This window comes from Lutjanus erythropterus, chromosome 21, assembly GCF_056507025.1.
Source record: "Lutjanus erythropterus isolate fLutEry1 chromosome 21, fLutEry1.hap2, whole genome shotgun sequence".
Lineage (NCBI taxonomy): Eukaryota > Metazoa > Chordata > Actinopteri > Lutjaniformes > Lutjanidae > Lutjanus > Lutjanus erythropterus.
Window position 1 is genome coordinate 17,493,043 of NC_139337.1, and position 12,696 is coordinate 17,505,738.

The window sequence follows — 12,696 nt, forward strand, 5'->3', positions numbered from 1 at the left end:
ACACACATCACCATTTTTTATTTCTTATCATCACCCACTGACAAGTAGGTAACAGAAACGTACATGCAGCGCAGACACAGGCCAACCACTAACACAGTACACTATTCTTCTAGCCGTGCGTGTTCTTTTTCTCTCACCACCTCTTTACCATTGTAAATGCATGATTTCCTCTTTCTTGGTAATCATTTTTCAGTATTACAGTTGGTATTTCACCCACACACGTTTTATTATGAGGAAATTAAACAAATTTTAAATGGTCCGTTGACCTCTCAGCCATTTATTACACAAACTAGAGAAATATTGAAGCAGGCCTCATCACCAGCTTGAATAAATCACCAGTTTGAGCTCATCAGTAGCAGCAGCGTGGCCTTGTGTAGCAGCTTCGCGCAGTTGAAATAATAACCTGGAGCAGACAGAAGGCAGTCATTACCTTGCACACAGACGCGGCGTGTATGTGTTGACGGAGGACTTCCACTAGACTGCTGTGGAGACGCTCGGCCGCTGTTAAACCTCCGGCTCCCCCATCACCTCCTAAGCTAATGACCTAAAACCCTTGTTTACCCTGTGAAGGTCCCAGAAATCCAGCAGACTCACAAGAGAGAGCAAAAAAATGTGGTTTGTGGTGAAAAAAGCAAAAACAGGAGGGGGAGAAGAAAAGTGTGGGCCCTTGGGGTGTGTGAGCAGAGCCTGCATGGTGTTCCAGTGGACAGATCTGCCATTTCATTGTCTTATAGTCTCCACTGATACAATCTGGAGAGGGCTCTATTGCTTAAAGCTGTGAGTGAATGACATATGGGGAGCTGGTGTGCGGCACAACTCCCCTGTGCCTCCTCCAGACCCAAAGTCTTCCTGTGAGAGAGCACCGAGCAACTTTTCTGCTTTTTCAAACGGCAGCAGCAGCAGCCTCCCTCTCCTTCTCCCTCCCTCATTCACTCCCTCCCTCCTCCCTCTCCTCTCCCTCTCACTCTCTCTGTTTTTTTCCCTCTTCCTCAGACACTCACCAGTCACTGCCTGAAGCAGTAATCGGACAACTCTCTTTCTCACTATAGGACTGGGTCTCCTGAGATAGCGTAGCGCGGGGCTCCATGGGTTCCAGCACCTAAAATGAAAAAGAAAAAAGCAGTCTTGTAGTTTTACGCTCACCGTGCTACAGATTCTGCTGACACCTGAAGAACAAGTTTTTAGAAAGTTTGCTGTCCGTTCTGCTGGACTGAACGATCTCTCTGTAGAAGATTTTTTTTTTAAAGAAGGGATAAACACACAGGGATTCAACCATAATTGTAGTGAGTATGACTTTAATTTCTACTTGATGTTGGATGTGTTAAATGTCTTCTCTTACCTTGTCTGATTTTTGAGTATTTCAGTGTTTGTGTGTGTGTGGAGTTATCTCCTGTATTTCCATATATTTGCATTAGCATTTAATTTAGTATCTAATTCTCAATTAAAGGATTTATATCAAGAGAGTGGGAGAAGTAATTTAATTTCTGCACTAATCTTGTCATTAATTGTGAATGAATGCTAAGTTTTAATTTAATGAAAGCAAATGCAACTTACATCCAGATAAAGAAGTCCATTTACAAATGTAACATGATATTTAAATAACAACTTATACTATTGTACAGTAAACATGGTAATTGCTAGAAATTCATTAATGATAATAGATAAATAGCTAAGATAACATTTCTCTGAATGAATGTTCTTGATGAATGTTTAATTTTAATTTAATTGAAAGTTAATGCAACTCACATCCAGAAAAAAGAGTCAATTTAAAAATGTAACATGATATTTAAATAACAATCTATAGTATATTACAGTATGCTTGATAATTTCAAAAAAATGTCCTATATCTTGTGTTTTTATAAAATATATAGCATGTCCAATAATTTTAGAAATTTAAAAGTGCAGTTTGCCTGAATGAATTTTGTATAAAGATGTTGCTAATATTTCGGTCTTAAAAATTAAGACCACCCAAAATAAAAAAAAAAAATAGAAGCAAAAAAGGCTATATTATCACTATAAAACCGTAATATCTTGATCACAAATGTGTCCATATTTTCCCCTTTTGAAATTTCCTCTCCTACTTGGCCCTAGTTTACATTTTTGATCAGGCAGGGAAAACACGCTGCTCCCTGCAGGAGTCCCCTTTTTGACTGGCAGAACAAACAAAACCAACACAGTTAAAGCAGTTGACATCTAATGCCATCTGCTGAGGCCAGGAATGCTGCGAGGAGACCTGAGAGCCCTTCTCAGCGTCTGACCCAGAAGACAACAGGCCTCAAACGGCTGACTGCCGGCCGGCCGGCTGGCCGTGCTGCATCTCCGCTGCTCGCCAGCGTTTCTCGTGTAGTAAAGATGACTCACCGCCTGTAATCACCAGCCTCTCTAATTGAAGGATGTTCTGGTTTAATGTTCTGTGTATGATCACAGGCTTACATCACAAGTCAGGGAATTATTGTGTGTGTGTGTGAAGGACATTTCATCTTAAATCTTTTCCTTTTTCCTTTTTCATCCTCTAATTCCTGTCATTTTCAAACCCTTTTTTGTCAGTATTTAAAAAGGTGTGTGTTAGCAGATGAAAGGGAGGAAACGGAGAGGGCTAGCGAGCCAGAGAGGCCTCTGCTCTGTGTAGACAAACATGACAGTGTGTGTGACCGCCTGCTGCAGCCATTCACTCGCACAATAACCTTATTTATCCAATTAACAGATAATGAGCTGGCTGATTTGGGCCTGTTTACACTGTGTATTTGCTTTACGCAGGCAGAGATCTGGCTCTCTGAGCTCCATGCATGTGTAGCAGCAGTGTGTACAAGCAGGAGTGGTCGGCGGTGACGGTGGCATTGTTTGCCCAAAGGCCTGATGCCTTCCGTATAGTATAGATGTGTCTAGCCGGGGCCGAGCCCTCGTCCTCTTCTCTCAGAGAGGAGATTGAAAACGGTGAAAGACACAGAGGCCTAATTGATCCAGCGGGGGGGATAGGGAGCGCGAGAGAAAGAAGAAGGAAATAGGGGACCTCCTATTAAGTAGCTGGGTGATTAGTGGGCAGGGGCTGTTTACTAAATACTGTGGGGTGTTATTTTGTTAACACGCCACTGTTTGGATCTGGAATATATGGCTGAAAGAGCAGGAAATGAGCTTTAAAGATCGTTGTTGATTGCCATCACAAGTCCTCAATTGCTAATACCCACTTGTGTGTTTGTTTGTAAATGGCAATATGTTTACGTTGTCATTATAATGAGGAAGCCGCTGAGATGAGAGTATAAACAGAAATTGTATTCAAGAGACTGCATTGGATTGCAAACATGCATCTTAGCATATTTTTTGCTTTTTAAAATTTAGAAACTGCAACTTTGTCTCCTGCAAAAAAAATAGAGAAAGAAAAGTCCAATTCTGCATTACTAATAATTTCATTAACATAATAGATCACTGTCTCAGATTCGAGAGAGTCAAAACAACAAGTCACAAGCATTAAAGTGATATAATCGTTAACTTTCTTTCATCTTTTGTGTGTGAAGCCTCCCTCGTTCTGCAGTGGTCACGGTGGTAGGCAGGTTGTGATAAAATGTGCACCTTAAATCTTGTTTGATGGCCCCTCAAAGGAGAGCTGGCCTTCTGGAAATAATTTCGAAGGTTGAAGAGCACAGTATTAACAGATTTAATGTAGCTATTGAGCGAATTGCCGGAGCACCGTGTCAGATTGAGCCAAATGAGAGAGACAAATTGCACATCAACATGCAGCGACATGTGTTAATAATTGTGCTTTTAATTACAGATAAGTGCAAAATTTTAAATTATGTGTGAAGCACCGTGTGATTTTTAAGATAGTCAGTAGTCATTTGTCTACCAAGTACAGATTAGTACAATGCATCTGCATAAATAAATCTTAATAACAAATAAAAAGTAAGATTTTTATTACTTATTTAATTCAAAAAAGTGTTTATTTTAAACCTATTTAATTAAGTTTTTTAGTGCTGTAATAATAAATTTAAACAAAGAAAACAGATTTAGAAAAGTGTCCTCATTGTTCAAAAGTACACCACCATTTAATTTTAAAAGTCCATCCATTTATTAAAAATGCTTGTCTCATCTAAAACACTGGATGAAAAAACACCAAGCTATTTAAATTTTGCATTTGTTGGCAGCCATCATTTTTTCGGACCACGTATAGAGACGCAAGTGAAGTGTAGCATTTTGTAAACTGTGCCTAATTCCACTCACATCTGTGTCCAATTGTTGTCTGCATCTACATTCTTTGAGAGTGGATTTATTTTTCCTGGGCCACCATGTGGATTCAGCTGACCAGCTTAAGTGAGGATTAGTTGTTTTAAAGTTAGATTGTGATTAAAGCATTTGTTTTTCAAAAGTTGTAACTCACAACACATGGCTTTACATAGGCTGTAAAATTCAAAGGACTATATGGACTGTAAAATTAATATCTATTGAGGATGACACAGGGAGTGGAGAGGGAAAATAAACAAAGCATGTTCACATATTTCATCCTCTTTGGTTTGATTACTTTTATTTGCAACAGTAAAATTTAATGTGAGTGAGTTGTTTTAAACAAACGTGTTAAAAGTTTGCAAAAAGTTGCCTAAATAGTAAAGAAATATGTATCAAAGGTGAAGAAATGATGTGTGCCAGGTCAGACAGCCTGCATGCTGGGATGATGTATGCTAAAAGCTTGGCTGTGGCAGTGTTTACCTTTGGAAACGCAGGTCTTGAAATAAGTAAAGCGAAACAAAAGGGCCAGCAAACAACCATGAGTGAAGCGTGTTGTGGCACTTCTTCTTCTTTTTTTTTTCTCTCTTGATGACACTTCCAGCGCTTCATCTAGTCTGGCTTTGTTCTTGTTCGCTTCAAAGACCTGGCAGTTCAGGTTGAACTAAGACGCACATCAAAGATGCTGAACGCGGCCCTTTTTTTTTCAAACAATAAATATTTAGCGGCGCAGAAGAAAGGCTTGTTTTTGCTTTTAAATCCCTGCTCCCCTTCTCCTATCTCCCCCACCCACCCTCCTCCTCTCTCTCTCTTCACCTGGCTGGTTTCACCTGCTGGCGATGGCTGAGACACCAGCATGGTAATGGCTTTATTGGCCTGCACTACTACAGAGAAACCAGCCACCACACACACACACACACACACACACACACACACACACATACACACACACACACACACACACACACCACACCACATCTCACCACCACTTCCCCTAACTCTGTGATCGCTGTTAATGTGCTGTGGCAAAATGTGTTTCTCTTTCGTCTTTATGGCTTTTACCTCTGCGGACTTTCTTTTCCATTGATATTTTTGTGTTTTTTACAGCCCCTCTGCACGTTTTAGAATTGGGGAAAAAAGGCTGGCTATCTACAAAAATTGGCGTCAATATCAGTTCCTGAACAATACTTTTTTCTAAACCTAATCCATTGGAACAAAAAGAAAAATATATTACACATAATTACTGACTTTAAAAGGAAGAAGCTGTTCTTTGAGGTATAAAAAATGAAACAATCGACTTGTAACGATAACGTAACGTTAAATAACATTAGAAAGCCAATCACCAGCATCATTAGATCTTGGTACAAGCATTCTGCTTATTTGCTCAGTGAAGTTGATTAGATTTACTCTTTAGGTATTGAAATTGGGTATCAAATGACAAGGCATTTTCAATACTCAATAGTACTGAAGCAATTTGGTCAGTGCCATAGAAGTATTGAAGGAGAAGGCACTGCTGTTGTCCCTTAAACTAAGATAAAATACAACTGTATAATGGGTTTTCTGCTAAGATGGCTGCACCACAAGCAGAGGGAGAGGAGGCAGTGGTATTCATGAAGGCTTTGCCTTGGTGTGAAGAGCAAAGCCTGCTGAAAAAAAAAAAAGCAGAAAAAAAAAACTTAAGACCATGCAGCTCAGGTTACTCCGGCTCATGTAAACAGTCGGCCATTAAAAAATCATGCCCGGATTTTTGAAAAAAGGACTTTATATGTCTTTTTTTTCTGACCAGTTGAATACCTTTGACCCTTTTTGGACCCTGTATTCCCATGGTGGGCCAGAGTCAGGTCTAATATAGTGTTATAGCCATGCGAGTATACGGCTCTGCTTGATGTTCGGAGGGAGACGAGCAGAGCGGGAGTGGACAGCAAAATGTAACTGTCAGCTAAAGGAGAGTAATAGAGGCATTCGTAGCGTCATAGGAAACATATGTGGCTCCATATGCTCTCCGTGTTCTTGTTTCCAGTCTCGTTCATTGTCTGAGATGCACCACTGATCTGGGGGCCTCTAAAGTGCCCTGTGTGTGTGTGTGTGTGTGTGTGTGTGTGTGTGTGTGTGTGCATTTGCACCACTGATCTTGGGGGCCTCTGAAGTGCCCTGTGCAAAAGTGTGTGTGTGTGTGTGTGTGTTTGTGTGTGTGTACACATGCAGGCATGAGTTATGTGCCTCTGTGTGCTAAAGAAAAAAGACATAAGCAGTTTTTGTGTTGCCACAGAGAAAGAAAAGCTTTATATAATGTATGTGTGAGTGTGTATGTATTGTAGGGGTGTAAGAAAATATCCATACACTTTAGTATCGCGGTGTTACGTTTTGTGATACTGTATTGATTCTTAAAAATACTGTATCGTGATATTGTGATTCATGCAAAGGCTCATAGCCATGGTTCATTTTGTGTTGTGTTTAAACCCCTGTAAAAGGAAACCTTTTAACAAATTTTATTCATATGGTGATGTGTTGTTAGAGGTTTTCCTAAAATTAGATTGAAAATAGCAGTATATCAGTTTGCTTACAGTATTGCAGTATATTGCAGTATATTAAATCATTATGCCTGTATTGTGATACATACATGTACTGCCAGATATTTGTCAACACACAGCCCTATTATATTGTAAGGTGACCAGATTTCTGCAATGAAAACCAGGGACATTTCCAGTTTGGCGGTCAATATATTATTAAAATACCCAGCATTATTTTTTAAATGACATTTTAAAAAGTGGGACAATTTTGTTTTCATGTATTTTCACCAACTGTTGTACTGTAATAAACTATCGTGTGGGCCGAATAATAAAAATGGGTTCTATGTAGCTTTAAAAGTACTTTGATTAACAGATTCCTGTTGCTTGCCTCATTCTTGTAATCATATCTGTAATCATATATTTACCTTTCCTTCTCTGTCGCCTTCAATAGTCTTTGTCTCCAGTCTCCTTTAACACAGTTAAAAAAACGGGGACATTTCCAGTGAAGGCTCTAGCCAGGGACACCAAAAACAGAGGCTATAGTGGTTCTGAACCCAGGGGTCAGGACCCCCAAGGGAGGTTGCAAGATGATTTCTGGGAGCCTCCAGATGACTGTAGAGAATAGAATAAAATAACATATTGTTGCAAGTAGCATGGAATGCTAGCCAGGACGCTGGCCTCAAAAATGACGCTTACCATCATAAACCAACAAAAACTAATATTTGCATTTTGTAGTATTAAATAGCAACCTTAACAAACTGCTCAGCAAGCATGATGGGAAATGAGGGCCGTATGTTAGACTGACAAATGGTTTTTACATTGCATCACCTACCTACAGCACTCATATAATGTGCGTTTAGTAGCTTTCATGTGTTATAGTAATTAGAGTAATTTCTGGACAGTCTTGGGCAGACAGATGCAGGGTCGCGAACTCCAACTTGATTTTTCTAGGGTGCCACGACTCAAAAAGAAGTCGTGGCACCCTAATATATTGTTCTCTTTCTGCCTATCTGTCCATTGTGACTGTGCTGTGAAGTTAGCAAGTTTTCTGTGTGTTTCTCTGCTGCTGTGCCGCGGCCCCAGGCTGGGGCAGGCCCGCGGGAAGCGGCGCTGACGGTCATTAGGACCTGTCAGTATGCTTGGAGGGGGGAGTGCTGATAAATTTCAGATAGTGTCAATTGCAGATGAAAGATCTGCTGAAGATGCTGGGGGTGTCACGCTTGACTTGCCTCCGCTCAACAAGTCCCATCTTCCTTCCAGCAGCAGCAGCAGCAGCGGGCTGGCGCTCCCACCCTCTGCAGCTCCCTCAGCCCCTGCTCTCCCCCTTCAACCCCTCACCCCTCTTGCCTACCTTCACCCCCCCCTCCACACCACCACCACCCCTTCCTGCTTACCTTGGCTAAGCCGCTTTGCATGTTGATTGGGGGAGGGCTAATCCAGTTTGCAGCTGTCGTAGACCAATGATGAATCACCTTTCCGTCATTTGGCTGTGCTCCCCTCGCTCAGGGAGGAGGGAGGACCTGGAGGAGGAAACAACAGTAGAGTAGAGGGTTGCGGCTCGGAGAGAGACAATGTGCGCCTCTGTTTCCCCTCTCTTCTGCTCCAGAATAACAATAATGTTTTCTCAGACAAGCCTTTTTGTGTCATGGATGGCTCTGGACTGTGACATCGAGCTGCAATAACAAGGAGTGACATTGTTTCTGCTCAGGGCAGGTGGAGGCAGAATACAAAAAAAAGGGGGGAGTGTGGTTTGTGAGGACTCAAAGCCATCCAGGGCCAGGTAAGAGCACAGTTGAGCCGGTGCCAGCAGCATCACAGACATGTCGCTCTCGGCACTCTGCTAAACAAACTTCTCCCAGCCTTACTGCGTTGTCTGACTGGAGGAAGAGAATGATTCTCAGTGCATCAGCTAATGAGATAAAAAGTTTCTGCAAAGGTGGAGAAAATAGGATTAAGTAGTGAGTGTGAAATGTTAGAAATAGGATTAGTTTATTCTGGATGATCCTTAATGTGCTTATATTTGTACGTCTGTGTTGTTGAATGCTTGGAGGGTGTGATATTTTTAGGGTGGAAGTAAATTAATATACCTCTGGGAAAAGCACAATGCTGCAGCACGGAGTGACTGACTTAGCCTTTTGTGTCACTGAATTTTATAATTGCTGTTATTATTATCTGCATGATGGTTTGTAATATAGTGCTTAAATTATATATATTGTCACGATACCAAAATTCCACCGAATTGCGATATAATACCTGTATAGGAAAATGATACTCGATACCTCATGTGATACCGCAGCAAAAAAGAAAAAAGTCTTAGGCCATCTAAGTACGGTCTTTTTTTCTTTTTGCTTTTTATAAATTAACAACCTGCTCAGTGTTGGTACAGAAAAAAGTCACTAAACACTGTGTGCTTTTGCTGTGCTGGAAGCCGAATGTCAGGCAGGGAAATAAAGACGAAACTGAAGTAAGTACTTACGATACTACAGATTGTTAGTATTCCATTGTTTATTAGCCATGTGACATTTAAAAAGTATTGAAGTGTCAGGTTTTTTGACATCCTTTCATCCGTTAATAATTGCATTGGATTTTAGGGCTGCGATCTAATAATTATTTTCATTATTGATTAATTTGTTTATTATTTACTTGATTGATTAATAAGTTGTGAGGTTCATAAAATGTCATAAAATGGTGAAAAATGTTGATTACTGTTGTCCAGAGCTCAAAATGACATCCTAAAAATTTTTATTCTCCACAGAGATATTCAGTTTACTGTCACAGAGGATTAAAGAAACCAGAAAATGTTCACATTTGAGAAGCAGAAATCAGAGAATTTAGACATATGTTATTTAAAAAATTACTCAAAACGATTAACTGATTATCATAATACTTGACAAACAATTTAAAACTGATTAATAATCGAGTAACCGATTAATCGTTGCAGCTCTAAATTAAATTAGACTTGAACCACAAGAAAGGACCATATTTGCAAAGCTATACTGGAAAGTATCATAATATCATAACATTACAATATCATACTAAATAGAGTAAATTCATATCATAATTTAATCTTTTTATCTGATAATTCTGGTTTCTTCTTGCCATCTGATAGCACTCAGACTGCTTAGAGTTACTTGAGCATTTATCTTTGTGGCCGTGTGTAAAAGGCCGATGCGCATCGATAACAGAGATATCCAGAATATAATTGGAAATGGCAGAATAATGTACAAAACATTTTGGCCTAATTTCATTAAGTGGCTGTTGCAGTGGGAGCAGCAGTGGCAGAGACAAATGGGGGTCTGGAGTTTGTGGCCGTACTTTTCAAATCACTCGTGCCTCCTTCTTTTCTGCTCTGTTGTCTATACTCGATCAAATCCTTTGAGCGCACAAATGAGGAGATAGAATAATGTTTTCAGTGGCGTGGTCTTTTGTATAAACACAGAAACAATTAAGGAGCCTGCCAGAGCAAACACATGCCTCATGAGCTTCTCATCTGCCCATCACTGAGGCATGGGGCTCTTATAATCAAGCAGAGTGCTGCTGCACGTTTAACAGGCACATTAAGCATCGCCTCAAACCAGCAGCAAACATCTGTTAACAGTCTGAAGATACCGCACGAAACGATATACACTTAAGGCCATTTGTGCTTTAAGAAACAGCAGGATAAATTGACAGTAAACACGTCGTGTAAAACAAGTGAGCTGCAGTGAGGTTGTTGTAATGAGAGCAATCAGAAACGTCATGTCAAAATGTTTACTGTTCGTTTCATAGCTTGCAGTTTGACTCTGTTTTTCTCTGTGCATGTGTGAGTGTGTGTTTATGTGAGTGTGTGTGTTGTATTTCGTCGTTTATATTTTTTTGCATTTTCATGTGTTAATTTTGTCTTTGTCACTTGGCATCACAAAAAGGCCATTATTTTAAATATAATTGAAAATATCACACACAAGTAGTCATTTGTAAAACTGCAGCGAATTGTAGGTTTTAAATGTAATTTTACTGAAATATTTTTACTCAGCAACTCTTATACAACAATTATCTTTATTATTAATTAATCTGATAATTATTTTTACGATTAATTGTTTTGTATGTAAATTGCTTTTATCCACAAACCAGTCCAAAACCCTTTTGGACTTTTCATTTTCAGAAATAACAAAGAAAAGTAGTAAATCCTTACTTTTAAGAAGCTGGAACGAGAAAATTACGTTTTTGTATGAAAAAATAACAGAAATGAGGAATCGATTATAAAAACACTTGCCAAATATTTTCTTTTAATCAAATCAAAAATAAATATCACTATTTACCTAAATCTGGACTCTTGCGTTTATGCATACTGTGTACGTTGCATTGTGTATCCAAGCTGCATGTGTGTCTTCCCTGAAACATGTAATTTGATTTGGTGTGTGCATGTGTGTGTGTCTCGTCAGGTCTATGGAAATGCAGGATCTAGCCAGTCCTCACAGCCGAGTAAGTGGAAGCAGTGAATCTCCTAATGGTCCCAACCTCGACAACTCCCACATCAATAACAATTCCATGACACCCAATGGCACTGAAGGTATGTGTGTGAGCGGTGCAGTTGCTGCTCTTTGGTTGCTCTCTCTGTCTCATGTTGCTTTTCTACATTTTAAAAAGGGCTGAGAATGTTGATAGAAACTGTGTTGTAGCATTCAGTTGACTTTTTAATGTTAAAGTTATGAAGTGGTTAATCGGTTTGTTATTTGGTCTATAAAATGTCAGAAAATTAAAAAAAAAAAGTTTATCAGTGAGGTCGTCTGAGAAGCTGGAATCGGATTTTTAACTTTACTCTTAAAAAAATACTTTAAATGATTAATTGATTATCAAAATAGTGGGTGATTAATTTAGTACTTGCCAACTAATCGATTCATTGTTGCAGCTCTTGAGGTGTTGATGCGTCTAAATTGTTATTTTTTTGTTGCTAAAACTTTTTGGTAAAAAAAAAAAGTGTACAGCTGCAATGATTAATCGATTATTAATTGATATTAAATTAATTGCCAACTATTTTGTTGATGGAATAATCATTTTTAAGTCATTTTTTAAGGAAAAAATTGCAGATGTTAAAAACAATGGAAAGAATGTAGATTATTTTGGACCATGCAGACTATTTGCTGCCCTAGCATTCCTAGCATGCAACCAGTAGTTGTCTTAAAGCGACTATTAGCTGTTTATTTAAGCAACCATGAAATTATTCAAAGCCCACAGCATGGAAATGATGGCGTTTTGCATGAGGTCTCTACTGTACATAGTTATTTACTCAGGTGATTCACCTGTGCTTTAAATCTGAGCCTTTGTTTAGTGAAGCAGTCATGCACACAAGTTATTAAAAACATCTCCCCTGTCACGTAATCTTCAGATTAGTGTGTGCTCAGAGCTCAGTGTGTGTGTGTGTGTGTGTGTGTGTCTGTGTGTGTGTGTGTGTGTGTGTGTGTGTCTGTGTGTGTGTTCAGGACCCGTAGACATGCTGCAGACTGTCATGTGTCCCTTTGCCATTCTGTCTTTTCCCATAGGTGATAACATCACAATGCTTACCACTGCAGACTGGTTGTTAGGTTCTAACTCACAGTCCGCTGCAGGTTTGTCCACTCCTAGTGACACAATGAAAGGACAGTACTTGGTGTTTTCCCCACTTTCAGAATGAAAGCACTCTTTTTATTGTCAAAATTTGCCCCAGAAAAAAATGAAAAATTATAAAGTCGCACTATTGTGCCTTTCATTCAGAAAGTCTTTGGTATTTGCTATAATTGTTGTGGTATTCTGTTTCAAGCATGGTTTGACACCGACTGGAGTCCATTGTTAATGAATGGTCAGATTGTGCATTTTGTTTTCATTTGGACATTCCCTGCTGTTTCTTGAATACAGTGCTTATTGTGTGCTGTGTAACCCGAGTGTGTGCTAGTTTATGCATGCACCTTACCACTATTTTTTTATCGGTGTGCTGTTCAAAAGAATCGCCCCTCGT

At 39.5% G+C, this 12,696-nt stretch overlaps 1 protein-coding gene across 11 annotated transcripts in view; it reads left to right on the top strand.

Moving 5' to 3' along the window:
* The window catches only part of eya1 (EYA transcriptional coactivator and phosphatase 1), an 82,952-nt gene that overhangs the window by 25,674 nt on the left and 44,582 nt on the right, over nucleotides 1–12,696 (top strand). For 3 of the 11 annotated variants that reach the window (XM_084746816.1, XM_084746821.1, XM_084746820.1), the window contains exons 1-3: nucleotides 977–1,283; nucleotides 11,147–11,274; nucleotides 12,245–12,310. In XM_084746816.1, the coding sequence (XP_084602942.1) occupies nucleotides 11,151–11,274; nucleotides 12,245–12,310 (190 nt within the window). In that variant the 5' untranslated portion in view covers nucleotides 977–1,283; nucleotides 11,147–11,150. Of the gene's footprint in view, nucleotides 1–976; nucleotides 1,284–8,233; nucleotides 8,506–11,146; nucleotides 11,275–12,244; nucleotides 12,311–12,696 lie in introns of those variants that run through there. The other 8 variants (XM_084746822.1, XM_084746824.1, XM_084746825.1 and 5 more) reach the window with 6 other exon arrangements.